At 42.3% G+C, this 15,725-nt stretch overlaps 1 protein-coding gene across 1 annotated transcript in view; it reads left to right on the top strand.

The window, feature by feature from the left end:
* Positions 1-4,289: 4,289 nt before the first annotated feature.
* FRK (fyn related Src family tyrosine kinase) overlaps positions 4,290-15,725 on the top strand; it is a 94,286-nt gene continuing 82,850 nt past the window's right edge. Inside the window, exon 1 of the mRNA XM_006278721.4 lies at positions 4,290-5,284. Coding sequence (XP_006278783.3) covers positions 4,827-5,284 — 458 coding nt within the window. The 5' untranslated portion in view covers positions 4,290-4,826. The remainder of the gene's footprint in view (positions 5,285-15,725) is intronic.

Below are 15,725 nucleotides of genomic sequence, written 5' to 3'. Positions count from 1 at the left end.
ATTCTATACATCAAAAATTTATAAATTTTCCATAATAGAATCTAATTAATGGGTGAGTCATATTATATTCAGAGTTATCTTATATTTGAATAAATATGGTAATGCTATTCTTTATCAGGCTATTTTAGATTAATGTAGCATATCCTTCATTAATATTTTGACATATTAGTATCTTAGCTGTAGTCAGTCAGACAAATTAGTCAGACAAATGATGGAACAAAATGAAAATAAATTAGGAGGCTGAAGAAAACTACATAATTATTAATGCAAACTCTTAAAAGGTGACGTAGCAGGAACTTTGTATCATGCCAAATATCCTGTAACATTTGGGAAATGCTCAACTTTGAAGTCACATTCACATTTCTGACCTCCTGCCAATAATTTTGAAAAGGGACCTGCAAACAATACATCCTGGAAATTTCACAGTAAATCTAGAGAACTTTGTAATAAAATGTCTCTCTGACATGTCTCTTGTGAAATTTAATGGTGATGAGTTTTTAAAAATGTTTATATGTATAATCATATGGTCCATGAGATTTTGTAACTAGCTATGAAATTTAATAAGTAGTTTTTAGGGATTACTGGGCAATATAAGAAAAGTAATTAAATTAACAATAATAAAAACATGAAAATAAGGCCCACTTGCACTTTATAATCAATTGTATTGTTTGCTTATATTTTGCCTTTGGATTAGTAATTTAGGAACTACAGTTTATACAGAGAAATTTGTTGTTGTTATTTGACTCTAAACAAACCTTGGGCAATTTTTGATACTGGGGATTAGACATATATCTATCAATTATCCTATAACTCTATGAATGGCATCCTTCAACTACTTGAATGGTTACAAAAAGGATGGAGCTAGACTGTTGTCAGTGGTGGCGGAGAAAAGAACAGGGAGCAATGGTCTCAAGTTGCAGCAAGGGAAGTTTAGGTTAGATAAAAGAAGAAACTTTCTCATGAGGAGGATAGCAAAGCCTGGAAGAGGCTACCAAGAGAGGTTGTGCAGTCTCCATCCTTAGAGGTTTTTAAGACCTGGGTAGACAAAGCCTTGACTGAGATTAACTAGTTAGGGATGTTCTGCTTTGAGCAGGGTTTGGATTAGATTACCTTCTGATGTCCCTTCCAACCCAAATTTTCTATAATTCAATTTTAATGACAGGGAACAAGAAGGCTCCTTTTACTTGAGAGGAAACTGCAACAGGGTGAGGTGGCTCAGGGAAAGCTAGCAGCTAAGGACTAGCTTTCTGCTAGCTGGGTTGTAGCCAAAACCCAGCAATAATAGGCACAAGGGACAGACAGGCTAGTTGCAGACAGTTAACAAGCCTAAGGCTGAATCAACTCAGTCTTTTCAGGTTAATCTAAAATGAACAAATTAAATTGAAGCAGAGCCCCCAGAGAGAATAAAAGAGCATCAAGCCCAGCACGCAGGCAGACACATCGAGGGATGGAGATGAGAGCAGGACTAAGAAGAGCTGGGGAAGAGCTTCCCAGTGGGTGGATGCTGCTGCCCTGAAGAGCCTCTGTGGATGCTTCATGGCAGATGGCTTCAACCCCAGTCAGTGTGCAGTGCAGGGCACGGGGCAAGACCCTGGGAGCTGTGTGAGACAGCTCGGGTCTCCAGCCACTCGGTGCACATAGCACAGTGCATGGAGCCAGACCCTGGGAGCAAGAGGCTTGGATCTGCAACCCCTGGCATGCGACCAGGGCTCCCAGTGCACAGCACAAAGCCAGATCCTAGGAGCAAGAGGTTCAAGTATGCAACCCCTGGTGTGCAGCCATTGCTCCGGGTGCATGGAGCCAGCAAGACTCTGGGAGCCATCCGCAGCGACTCAAGATTCCATCTCCTGGCATATGGCAAGGAATCTGGGGCAGGAGATGTTGCACGGGGGGTCCAGGACCTGACCAAGGCCCGGAGCCACGTAAAGGTCTTCAACCCTGAGCAAAAGCCAAAGCCCTCACAAGCACAAGATAGTGCTCAAGGCTCTGAACAGGGAGCAGCCCAGGAAGAGCCAGAGGCTCCAGAGGCTTTTCTGAATGAGGGCCGCTCACTTGAGGGGATGAAGAACCCCACCTGGGCATTGGATTCATGAGCTGCTGGGGAATAGGGTTCCCACAGGGGAGGGGAAGTCCTTTTTGGCTAGAAAGGGGTTCCTGGAGAGAAGGACCAGAAAAGGTCCCTTTTGAGTTTGTGGCTTGCTAGGGGGCTTGGTGTGAGGCCCAAGGGGCAATAACTTCACAGGTCACTCGAGCATAATCCAGGCCCCAGGAACATGGCAGGGCCTTAGGGACCCTTTTAATGGTTTAAAGTTACTTCTATTGTGCCTTCATAATTTATGATATTGTGCCTTATATTTTATAATATTGTATTTTATGTTTTATATGTGAATTGTGTGCTCCCGTATCAGTAAGAAAAATAACAGAGTGTAAAATCTATATTGAGGTCCTCCTGAGATGCCTCCCCATTACTTACCTGGGTTTACTTATAACTTACCTGAACCCTGGTTATGGTAATCTATTGTAGAGAAACAAGGTTATTGGTCCTATCTTATCTATAAATATCTGTATCAGTTATATATTAACAATTATCTTTTAAAGTTAATAAATTATCTTTCCCTGTAAATTGTAATAAACTTGTATATAATTAAGCTATCCCTTGTCCTGGCCTAACTCTAGGGATCATAGGGAAGTGGATAGTATTTTGCAGATCCCTCCCACAGCACTTCTGCTTAGCTATCTATCCCTTCTATTTAGAGAGGGGAGCACATACTTGGGTGCACCCAGGTTACATATAATTCTAACAAATGGAAAAAAGGGAAAAAATTTTTGTTCTGCAATCTCTTCCAACTATAGTAATTTAAATGTTACTTATACCATCAGCATTAATATCCTTTTGGACCAAGTGTGATTTTTTTACCCTGCAGTTTTCCTTCATCCACAGGCCTTTAAAATCTGAAGGCAGTTGTTACAAAATACCCGAAAATGACGTTTCCGGGTATTTGTATATCTTGTTTTTTGAGAGGGGGCAGGTTGCATGTGATAGGGGTTCATTAGGAGAGTTTTACCTAGTGGCAGCTGATGAAACAGGCACTGTGGCTGCTGTAATTATAAGTAAAATCTGGAGCAGGGCTAAATTAAGTATTAGACTTGATAGGAACTGCAGTGGTCAAAGATCACTAGGTTAGTATTGACTTCTAATAATCTCCTTTACTCTGCGTTCAGTTCCATTTTGCCCCAAGGATATTGAAAATGAAGCATAGTAAGAAAGACCAAGCCCTAATCATCCAAGGGATGCTAGTACCGGGGGAAAGGCATTTCTGGTCTCAGTCTTTCAGGTAGTCTCCAGTCCACATTGTTGCTCCAGGGTTCCCCATCCCTCCCCTGCCAATACAATCCCAAATATGCGTGGGATAATAAACATAGGCATTTTCATTTTCTTTCCCGCACAACTGAATTATCACATCAGTTCATTTCGCAGCATTTTTATTGAAAATGTACATGTGAAGAATGTGAAAAATCTGTGAGCCCCTATATCAACGGATGGGGACTATTCATATCTCTACTGCTATGTGGACTGGGGACAGTTTAAACTATGGCTGTCCTAAATTGTCTTTAAGAGCCATTATGAGAGACAACTCTCATGTCAGGTCTGGAACACTGTGCACCCCCTGCAGAACCAATAAGGAGGTTCCCTGCATTAAGGGAGATTTCAGCCTGTCCAAAAGCTTTGCTAGCACCATCTGTGCTGTAGAGAATCTGTCCTGTAGTGGCTGTTTGTCACATCAGTGCCCTAATGCCATTATACTGTCCAGTGACTGTGGTGAGAGGTACTTTAAAAATGTAAGTAGACTGGGAGAACAGCTTTTCTGTCTCTGTTGCCATTGCAACCAGACTGATATAACAAGAGATATTTGTACTACAAGGCTGGTGCAATTTACCAGCAATGTAGAATGAGTCTTGGCCAGATGCCTGTCTCTTTGGTCCAGGCATGAGGAAAGAATTAAAATTTATCCTTTAAGTCCCAGATATTTATTTTTCTCTCTATAAATCATGACACTGAGCTTGAGAACCTCAGGGACAGCACAGGGGATTTTCTAAATCCCTGATGCATAGCAAATCTAACCTTGTGCGTTGAAAGCAGCAGCAGACATGGCAGGTGTGCTCCCAGGTGAGGGCGCCTGGGGGGGCTGAAGCATGTGAGCAGGGTTCCCATTGAGAAAAGAAACCAAAGCAAAGCAGGAAGCAAATACAAAAAATATTCCAGCAGTTCATGTCATCACAGGCTGTTTAAAGCAACAGGCTGACCGGGCTGGTTAATCATTACTAAGAGCTAGAACATGCAGAGAGATTCACTACTAACTACGCAACAGGAACTCATTTGAGAGAAGAAAAGAATCATCAGAAACAGCAAAACTACCAAAGAATCAATGCTTAGATTTTCTCATTATTTTTACTTTTTTTGTGTGGGGGACACAAGGATCAATGATTTTTTGTTCCTCCAAGATTTCAGACTATACACTGTTCATACGTGTTTTCTTGTTTGGACGAGGAAGTGAAAAATTCCCCCATATGAGCTATTGCACTTTAATGCTCAAGTTTCACTCCTGACTCCGGAGTTGCCTTGTAATGAGCTCTCAGTGGAGCTCTGGAAAGAGAAGTTTCCAGCTGCAGTAAGATTTATTTCATTTTGTGCCAAGAGGGAAAAGAAATTCTACAAAGAACTAAAATGTTGATGATGCAGACATTTGCTTAAGGGTGTTGCACCTGGGAGACAAAGAAAAAGAATAAGGAGGAAAGAGAAGGCGGCTCAAAGGAAGAGTATCAGGATGGGGAACTTTTGCCAGAAACACTGCCCTTGTTTTGTGTCTTGTGCTCCTTGGCTACTCCAAGAGAGAGACTGTGAACAGAGTGAGAAATACAAGACTGGCCAAGTCATCCACAATCCAGCCTTGGTAGGGAATGACTTTCAGCCACGCAGCCTCTCCCAGGGAACATGGAATATGCCTGAGCCAGACAACAAATATAAAACAAAGCCTCTTCCTCCTCTGCCTTGTCCAAAGCAGAAAAACTGCAGGTTTGTGGCATTGTTTGACTACCAGGCCCGCACTGAGGAGGATCTGAGCTTCTGTGCCGGGGATAAGCTTGAGGTACTGGATTCATCCCAAGAAGGCTGGTGGTATGCTAGGCTTCTCCTGGAGAGTGAGTCAACACGAACTGGTCGCAAGCTCCAAGGCTACATCCCTGCCAATTATGTAGCTGCTGATGAAAGCATTGAGGCTGAGCCGTAAGTAGCGCACACATTTTATGTACATGACTATGATCTTTTTGACTTAAAAGAGTGACTTGAGATTGAAAAGTTCCTTACCTAACAAGCTGTCTTCCTAACTTCCATGGTGCTTTAAGTAGTAGAACTAGTCAACATGAGTAAGGAAATCATAACCTGGTTCTAAACAAATAATTTATTAAGACAAAATATCCACAGGGTTTGTTATAATCTATGTTACTCTTATCTCTGAAATGCTTTCATCATCTGCTTTAAAATATGTGGGAGTACTGGGTAGATCATGCCTGGTAGAGATAGTTGCTATGATTATTTTTGTATACTGCTACACACACACACACACACACACACACGTGTATGCATGTGCGGGGCAAGTATGCTTGGCACTTTTTGAAGAGTCAGACTAGGTCCCTGCTCCAAAGAGCTTGCAGTCTAAATAACTGTAACCGTATTAAATTAGTTAAAGGCTTAGCAAGCTATAAAACTACCACAAAATACAATGAGTGTGTCTCTAAAGCACTGATTCTCAACCAGGGTGTTGCAGCACCCTGGGATGCCTCAAGGTTCTTTCAAGGGTGCTGCGGGGCGCCATGCAATGTGAGCATCGTTAGATGTACAAACATAATTCACAAGATAAACCCTCAGCTTTCAAGCAGGAATCCATAATGTTAAAACAGTCTGACCTATTGTGGCCTTTTCAGAGTTCTTTGCAACACAAGATTTATTATTTGCTTTATTATTTTTCTCTAGTCAAAAAACAACTGAAAACTAAGAACTAGCATTTTCTGAGATGTGCCTTGCATCTAATGAAAGGTGCTAATGTCTAACGAGGTAGGGAACCATACTCTAAAAGGGCTGAGATCTGTTTTTATTTATGGTTTGTGAGTATTGCATCCTTTTCTTTGGAATATTTGAAGTTAACCTGTAGCATTATAAAAGGAAGATGATGGATGAAGCAAAGTAACATACACTGGATCTGTTAATGTCTGACATAATTTGGCAAAGCACCCAAATATTTGGCTGCTTCTGCAAGACTTCTCTGCACTAACTTCATCCTTCTTTTTGTTCCCACCATCTAAGGCAATCTGACGAAATTAAGCTTTCAGCCACGGTTTCTTGGACTCTATCTTTGGTGCCTGGGATTCCAAGGCAACCTCTTGTCCAAATACTAGCCAGACTCAGGACTGTTTAGCTTCTAAGTCATCTTAGATCAATTTGGGTCCATTCATCTGGGGGCAAGCATGTAATATTGATAATTTAGAAATCCAGTGAGACTAGGCTATTTCACTAGTGGCATGAGCCTTGGTAGGATATATTATTGTGTGTATATTGGTGTTAGCTACATTTGATCTTTAGCCAAAAGATCCATTTATTAACCAAGAATAGATGCATGTTCCTGCTAAAATGATTACCACAGGAATAGATAACAACACAATATCATTAAGCTTCAGAGATAACATTGATTAGGGACTAGTAATATACTTTATTTTACTATCTGCAGAAGTATATTTCAGTCTTTAGAGGAAAGATGTTTGACCTAGTGAGATAAATCCTTAATCTCTGAAATATGTCCCTAACATTCCTGATGCTTTGGCTGATACTTAGACTCAGTAATTCCATCTTACACTAGCTGAGGAGTTCATGCTGGGGACCAATTTTGGGCAGCTTGAAGTTTTGTTTGTACTCTGGAGACCTTAATTTGCAGGCTCTGTCTAGTCCATTGCATTTATACACCGAGTCAGGCAGCACTTCTTTCATTCATATTCAAAAGACTATTTTTCTTGAACCACAAAAAATTAATTTGCAGAACAGCATTTCTCTGAGGCCACCAGAGAAATGCTGATGTGCTCCAATTCTGACCCCTGCTCTCTTTCAAGAACTGGTTTCCTTGCAAGTTTTCCAGGGTTTCTGTTTCTCATCACAGTTAGAAATACTGTCAAAGCAACTTCTCTAGGACTTAGCAGAATCTTATTTACCCTACTCTCTCTTATCTTTCTAAATGTTCAACATTTGATATGAGGTTATCTCCCACAGCATGCATAATTTGCACTGAACAGTCCTCCTTTTCTCCTTGTTGGAGTATCACATTATTTTTTCTTTTTCTTTTTTTTTTAACCTCTCTCTTTTTTTTCAACAGAGGGAATATTACATTTTGCCATCTCTGTTTTTGCTTCGGAATCTTGAAGGGGAGCTTCTTCAGCTCGCAACTGAAGGGTCCTTTTTTCAAGATGTTTCCTTCAAGGAGTTTGACTTAGGAAGAAATCTAAGTTAGTGAGAATAGAAAAAATGTTTAGTTACCCTGTTTTTATTGCTTTTTGATTTACCTGTCATAAGCCCTCTAGTTCTACCTCCAGTGTTATAGGAATGGACATTTCCATGTCCATGTGCTGTATAGTGTATGAATCCATGGTGATCTTCTAAAATTTATCATCAGAGTTCATTTTTGTTGATTAAAATATATAGTTTTTTTACCATATTTTCCCCCCCAAAATGCTGAAATTATCTATCTGTACTATATAGTCAGATAGTAAACAGTATCTATCTGTCTGATAAAGTCAATCTACATGTTTCTGTTCCTTCTGGCAGAAGACAGCACTGGGTATCATCTGACATGAGAGCTTTCTTGTTCAAATACCACGAGATTCTATACTTTTTTCCTTCCACTTTGTAACTGGAGGCATTAAAAATAGACTTTCTGACACAGGGGGCCTCAGTTAGACCAATGATTCTCAGTTGACTGCTGTGGCACCCTGGGGTGCCATTAGATCCTTTTAAGGATGTCACGATGCCTGGGCCCTGTGGGAGGCAATGCACTCTCCTTCCACTGCCCAGCATCCCACAGACAAGTGGTACCCACAGCTGTTCCCCAGCAGGCCCTGTGGTGGCCACCCCATGCTCTGACTGGTGTACTCTGCTGCAGGCTTGTGGGTGGAGCCAGGCCTTACAGCCCAGCTCAGACCCCTACTCCCACTCCTCTTATGTTTCTAGGATTGGAAGGAGGGGCAGGTGGCTGCAGTCACTGGCCTGGTAGATCCCAGAGGTTTATCCCCTGGGGTAGACGGCTGCCCTGGTTCCCCTGTAGCTGAGGCAGGGGAACCAGGGCAGCACCCCTGGGCACTAATTTGTTGCAGGGCAAAGGAAAAATAGCAGCTGCTACTGGGGTCACGTAGGTGCGTTGGCAGCATGGTATCAGTTGGAAGTTGCTGCTGCCTCCACGTTGCAGCTGCCCCAGGTGACTAGCTGCCTTGTTACACCTCTGGGGTTGGCTTTTGGGTCTCCCAACTTGATTGGGTCTAGACAGTACAGTCCGTTTCTTCTAGCCAAAGTAAAGCTACAAAGGGAACTATCTCTCTTTGGCCTCTACTACACGTTACATAGATTGCTCAATTCACAAGTTAATCACACAATAAATTTAAACCAGCCACATGTGCAAAATAAATATCACATGATAAAAATGTCTATCCATCTATAAAAAGAGCCAACCAGCTGTAAAGTTAATGCTTGAACATATGTAACAGCTCCATAGTTATCTATCCAGCTTTAATCTTAATGTTGAGCACGTAATGTTGAGCAGGTAGGGAACATAATGGGAGAAAATGGCAGAGATTAAATGGTTCTCCCTAAGCATGAATTTTTCACACCTTTCTTTACATCTTCATAACAAAAATGGATCTGTTTGGATTCTTGTGTTTGGAATATCCAAACAGAGGCACCACTAAGGATAACTTTGCTCTTCTGTGCTTCTCTCTTAGCAGAAGGCTCCTTCTTGGGATGAAGGTAACTATGTATGGAGGGCAGAGTATAGATTATCACACAAACATGTCAAAGGATGCATTTTACTAGGTGGCTGAAATCTATTTTTGAGCAGGTGGAATTCTGCCACCCTTACTCATGTTGAGTGGCATCTTGCTCTGTAATTAGTCCCTAAGGCATTCAAAAAACCCTGAGGTTGAATCAGTCCAGTCTTTGCAGGTTAGTCTAAACTGCGCAGATTAAATTGAAACAGAAGTGAACAGACATTTACCTTTGATTCAGGTAATGCAGCCACATATCTGCAGTGACTCAGGCCAAAAGCCGGGGGGTGCTAGAGTACAGCTCTCTGGCTGTGTGTTCACTTCCTCTTCCTGCCGACCCTGAGGTCTCTGGGATTTGTAGTCCAGAATTACAGGAGAAGGATTCTGCAAGTTTGTTGATTGCTTGCTTTTCCTGCTTCCAGGTGCCCCTGGGTTTTGTAATCCAGTTACAGCCAGCAGTAAGTTTGAGTGGGTGAAAGGGTATTTAGCCCCCCTCCCTGGCCCTAGACCCTAGTCAGGGTTTGCCTGGGGAGGGGAGGGTAGTCCCCATAGACTTGGCTGCATCCCCAGCCCGGCTTGCCCCACAATTGTCAGCCAACCCTCATTGCTCCAGCTAGAGAGAAGATGGGCGAGGTCAGCCCTGCTTGCTGGAGCAGACAGCTCAGCCCAGCCCAGCACTGGAAAGCATGCTGGGGGACTGTGATTTAACTTGAACCAGGAAGGGGTCTGAGACAGAAGTTTCATAAACCGGTTTCAACCAAATCAGTTAAATCTGATGCTACATTCAACCAAGTTTGTCTTAAACTAGTTTCAGCCATTTTGAAACCGGATTATGTGTACTGAGCTTCTGTTCTGTTACAGGTTTAAACCAGTTTCTGATCACTTAAACCACTTTATGTGTGACTTCTGTCCCTATCCCAAGAAATCAGTGCTGCTCAACATAAAGAAAGCTCCAGAGAGAAAAGATAGTTATTACTCTTTAGCCAGCTGTGTCATGATGGGGGAGGGGAGGGCGATATTCCCTGCCCTTCCACAAACATTAAATATTGTAAAGATGGCTTAAAGACTAAAATAATGAGGTGCCATATGAGTACCCAAGATAGAGAGAATAAGGTCCTTAATTTTTATGTTGATTAGTAAATAACTTCTTCCTTGCTGACTTTTACTGCACCTGCTGTTCTCATACTAACAATATTGTTGTCAATGAAATGTTAGGGTGTACTTGGTATTTTCAGAGGCAGGTGTGTTCTGTCTGGGTGTACCTGGAATGCTTGGTACTAATCAAGCGATTAAAGATAGGCATTTGTTTAATTAAACACACTCACCCATGATCTGTATATGGCATTTCACTTCCTGAGGACTTAAATGTGTAATAGTACAAAAAATATTCTACCAAATATTTTGGTATATAAAGAAACAGCCTGAATAACAGGAGAAATCAAGTATGTCTGTGAAGCCTCCATACCCTTCCCTCCAACTGAGAAGAATCCAAGCAGTAGAGGATCTTCTATTTCCAATTCTAAGGAGCTGGGCTCTGTACAGCTCAGGTATATACCTCCTCACTCCCTTCAAAATTGATTTTTTTTCCATCTCCTAATACAGTAGAAATGCTCCAAATCCATTATTGTGGTAGTTTTGTAGCTGCAGGGTCAGGGTTGGACTTACCATATTATGGTTAATCACAAATTTTAGTGTGGCTTAGAGATACAATTGTTAATGATTGTTAATGATAGTTCCACCAGCTCCAGTAACTTTAGCACATCAATATGTGCACCCACTGCTAATTTTTTTCTGGGTGGAGCTTCTGCTATTAAAAGAATATTTTTTTTCCCCTGGAGCCTGACTGCATAAGCTGCGCAGGGACCCAGTCCTTCCCTCCATGGCTGTGGTCCCTGGGACTGCCTGAGCCAGGTGCCTGTGGGCAGGTGCCACTTGGGGGATGAGGGGTGGCTGCTGCTGCTGCAGAGGGAAGCTCAGGCCCCCTTGCCTGCAGCCCTGGGACCACTCTACCCGCTGGCAGCTCGCCTTCCCCTCCCTGCCACTGGAGAGGCATGTACGACACGGCTGTACATGACACAGGGGTTTACTTTGCCCTAAATTGAAGCGGTGTTTTAAAAAACCCACTGCTTCAATTTAGGGCCCCCCTTTCACCTACACACACCCTTAGGCAGCTGGCCCAATTAATGGGAAATGAGCAAAAGTCTTTGATAATTTAGAGAACCACGCTACATCTTAACAGAGTTGCCCAGTTAACACTCAGGTGGTTCTTCTGAGCCCTGTGACCTGAGAAGGTTAGGGTATGTAGCTCCTTCCTTCTTTTCCTACTTTTTCCCAGTCAAACCCTCTTAATTTAAAATTATTTGGGCAGATGCTTGTTATTTTAATAGTAACATTTTATGAGTGTAGGGAGTGTTCTTTTGAGGCCTTGATTTCACTCATTTTGAGAATACAGTTTTATAAAGGGATAGAATGTTCTATGAAGGCAGGTTCCTTCTAGTTTTTTTTCTTTGTGCATCAGTTTGTGCTCAAAATAATGATCTGGGCAAGGTTTCATATTGTCAGTGGGAATGTGCTAGAGAAGGAAATGGCATCTACTTGATCTGATAAGATCGACATTTGGAATTCTAATTTTAGGGGTTTAGAAATAAGCAGCAATAATATAAACTAACCCAATGAAAGATCTGTTCATCATTCTTAAAGTTTAACCTTCTTTAAAAATAAAGAAAAAGGGATGAAAGAAGGAGGAACAATTTGAATAGGTTTCTAGATGGGGAAGTAGAAATCTGAACTAAAGTATAGGAACTTCCCTGACAAACAGTAGGTTTTCTCTCTCTTTCTATGCCTTTTCTGTGTTGACTGCTTTCCTGCACTGTAAACAGGAACCATAGTAACACAGATTCACCTGTCCTTCTTTTCTTCCTGCCAATTGTTTTAACTAAACAAGAAAGCAACATGGTGCAAATGATTATGGACAACAAATACTGCCCAGCTGTACGGTTAGTTTCAGTGAACCAAAAACTAACCAGTGGGAGTGGCAATGCTACAGAGAAACCTGTCTTTGTTTCTTAGAAAAAGGGTGGAATCTCATTATGGTGGGCCTCCTTCTTATAAAGGGCCCATTCACTATTTATCTACAGTTAATTGCATTATATTTATTCTCCCAACAGTACAGGCACAAAGGAGTGCCATGCAGTACATCCAGGCACAAGTAGTGGAACACATCTTACAAATTTATTCTGATATTAAAGCTATCAGTTGTTCTGGGGATACTGTCTATATTGGTATTTCACAACATTTTGATAATAGAACCCTCCTTTTTAAGTTGATGTAGCTAATTGTGAACCCTACCATTCATACTGTTAAAGATTTTCCCCTACCAAAAGTCTTCATGCAAGATTTAAAAAAATATTCATATTGTAATATTTTCCCACTTTTCATATACCTATTGAAGAATGACGCAGTTTGTAATGTTGCTATTTAACGAATCACCACTAGAATTTGAGTTGGCATGAGTAAAGTAGTTTATAGCTCAGGGCTATTATTTCAGGCTCTTTGCAACCTCCAGCAAACATGGTTGTATTAGTTAGATAGGACATTGTTCCAAAGTTTTTTTCACAAATGTAGCAGAGAGACATGCTTCTTTAAATGAAAACTGTGACTGCAGAACATCTGGAAAGTCTGTCTATATCCCTTTTCTCCCCCCACGCTCACTTCACAAAAAGCTGTCTTATTTTTAACATTTGAACTAATAGTAATTCTAGAAGCATGCTATATGTTCTAAAGCACCTTATTCCTTGAGTTTCTGAGGCTCTGTCCACCTCTAAAATTAAATGTTCCAGCTCTTCTCTTATATAAAAACAACCTCTGTCACAGAAATAAGTAGTTATTGTGTACCTGTAATGGCTGCATAAAAATTCTAAAATAAAAGTATTTTCCTTAAATGGTGATACAATTACATTTATTTAAAGTATATGTAAGTTTTAAAGCCAGAAGTACAATGCTAGTTAAATTCCCCCCAAAATAACTATTGGAGCAGTAAGGCACAAGAGGGCACATATTGTAAAGCTGTGAGGAGATGCTTTGGTTGTGTTCTGCTTTGTGCTTTAAACTCAAATACATGATGCATGTGACCACCTATCATTCCAAAGAGAAACTTTCTGGTCTAAGCCAGGGAAAAAGATTCTTAAAATCAAAACTCTTTGAATGATTTTAGAGCCTATAATCTAATATTGAAATTAAATAGTCTTAACTGTACTTCTTATAAAACAAAAGTTCAGAATACTGTATGCACGTTAAGGCTGAGATTCATAAAGGGACCTATGAGTGATGATGCTGTGTTCCCAATCCAGGAAGTTATAAGCCTAGGTCAAGGAATGAAATTCACAAATCTGAGTTGGATATCTAAGTTCTTTAAACTTTAAATGGTGTGACTTTGGTTCCTAGGAATAGGATTCATAGGCTAGGGATAGACATTTACACATAACTGGTTTAAGTGATCAGAAACTGGTTTAAACCTGTAACAGAACAGACATTCAGTGTACAAACACCAATTTGAAAATGGCTGAAAGCAGTTTGAGATAAACCTGGTTGAATGTAGTATCAGACTTAACTGATTTGGGTCGAACAGGTTTATGCAATGTCTGTCCAAGACCCTTTCCTGGTTTAACTTAAACCAGAGTCCCCCAGCATCCCAGATGCTTTGCAGCCCTGGGCAGGGCTCTCTGGTCCAGGGAGCAGGTCTGGCCCTGCCCTTCTACTCCCTGTCTGGAGCTCTGGCAGAAACAGCAGGCACACCAGCATCTGCCTGGCTTCCCCATGCCACCGCCTCCCTCCACCCTCACTGCTCAAGCAGGGATTCTCCTTTCCTCTCTCCCACAGCATGAACCATAGCCAGAATGTGGTATGCTAGCAAATGCTGAAAGGTGTTTGTGTAAGGCAGACAGGATGCTGTCCACTGAGGGCTTTTTGGAGCTAATCTATAGGTAGCTGATAGTGTCCCTCCATTCTTTCCTTGGAAAAAGCTCTTTAAGAAGAGCTTGAACTAATGAGAGAGCCTTTTGTTTTGTTTTGATGGGGTGCTAAATGCTCTGTTATCAACTCCCTGCTGGGCTGGTCAGGCGCGGTGAGGGAGGGAGGGGGACCCCTCCCTAATCGAAGCATCCCCTCCCTAATTAGCACATCCTGCCCTGCCCCCCTCCCACCTCAGCTCAGCACAGTGGAAGAGAGGGGAGGGCTGCTCTAGCATGCCTAGTGTCAGGCTTCTAGCCTGAGCCACTGCAGCCATGCGCCTGAATTTCTTCAGTCCAGAGAGAATGTCTGTGCAATTACAAACAGGTTCAGCCTAGTGAGGTTATACTAACCTGCAAAGCTAGAATCAATTCAGGCTCCGGCTTTTTGAATGTCTGTCCCTAGCCATAATGGCCAGCCTGCTCAGTGGGGGGTGCAAACTAGGCAGTAAATGTAAAGGAGCAGTGTGTGTCTGAAACTTTGTCTCTGAGGCAATATCTGTGAATTCTCTTTGCAGCCCTGAGTGCACATATGTATGTGAGACTGAAATTCATAGCCTTAATCCCCTTTCCTCACACTTGGGTGCCTAAGTCATCCCCTTATTTTTAAGAGACTTGAAAATGGCTTGCAGATGGCGCTACCTGCTTTTCCACAAACCAGTGGTTTGAATAGTCCCCTAAGCAGTGAGAAACCAGGGTTCAAAGCCTTCTTCAACCAGAGAGGTTCAGATTCACATCTCTGAATTTACAGGAGAGTACCCTAATCATAGATTTCATAGACAATAGGGCTGGAAGGGACCTTGGAAAATCACTGAGTCCAGCCCTCTGCCCCAGGGGCAGGAAGTCAGCAGGGATCATAGGATCCAGCAAAATAGACATCCAAATGTCTCTTGAAGGTGTTCAAAGTAGGTGCTTGAACCACCTCCAGCAGCAGCCTATCTCAAACCTCGGGGGCTCGGACAGTAAAGAAGTTCTTCCTTATGTCTAGCCTGAAATGGTGATGGAGGAGTTTGTGACCATTCGACCTTGTCATCCCTTGGGGCGCTCTGGTGAACAGATGTTCCCCTAGATCCTGGTGAGCATCCCTGATAAACTTAATGGTGGCCACCAGATCACCCCTGAGCCTGTACTTTTCCAGGCTGAAGAGATCCATGGCTGTCAGCCTCTCTTCATAAGGTCTGTTTTCCTGACCTCTGATCATGACTCTCCTCTGCACCCTCTCAAGCTTCTCCACATCCTTTTTGAATTGTGGAGCCCAAAACTGGATGCAGTACTTCAGCTGCGGCCTCACCAAAGCTGAGTACAATGGGAGAATGATGTCCTGGGATTTGCTTGAGAAGCATCAATGGATGCAAGCCAGCATTTTGCTTGCTTTACTAGCAGCGGCATTACATTGAAGGCTTATGTTCATCTTGTGGTCAATCATGACCCCCAAGTCCCTTTCATTCATAGCGCTAGCCAGCGTAGCACTGCTGAGCCTATAAGAATGCTGCGGGTTTTTCCTCCCAAGGTGGATAACCTTACATTTTTCAGTGTTAAACACCATCAGGTCCTTGTCTGCCCATTTCCTGAGCCTGTCAAGGTCAGCCTAGATCACCCTCCTGTCCTCAGGTGTGGACGCTTTACCCCAGAGTTTGGTGTCGT

The sequence above is a fragment of the Alligator mississippiensis genome, chromosome 1 (genome assembly GCF_030867095.1).
Source record: "Alligator mississippiensis isolate rAllMis1 chromosome 1, rAllMis1, whole genome shotgun sequence".
Taxonomy (NCBI): domain Eukaryota; kingdom Metazoa; phylum Chordata; order Crocodylia; family Alligatoridae; genus Alligator; species Alligator mississippiensis.
The sequence above is the reverse complement of the archived record's forward strand: the minus strand, read 5'-3'. Positions and strand labels throughout refer to the sequence as shown.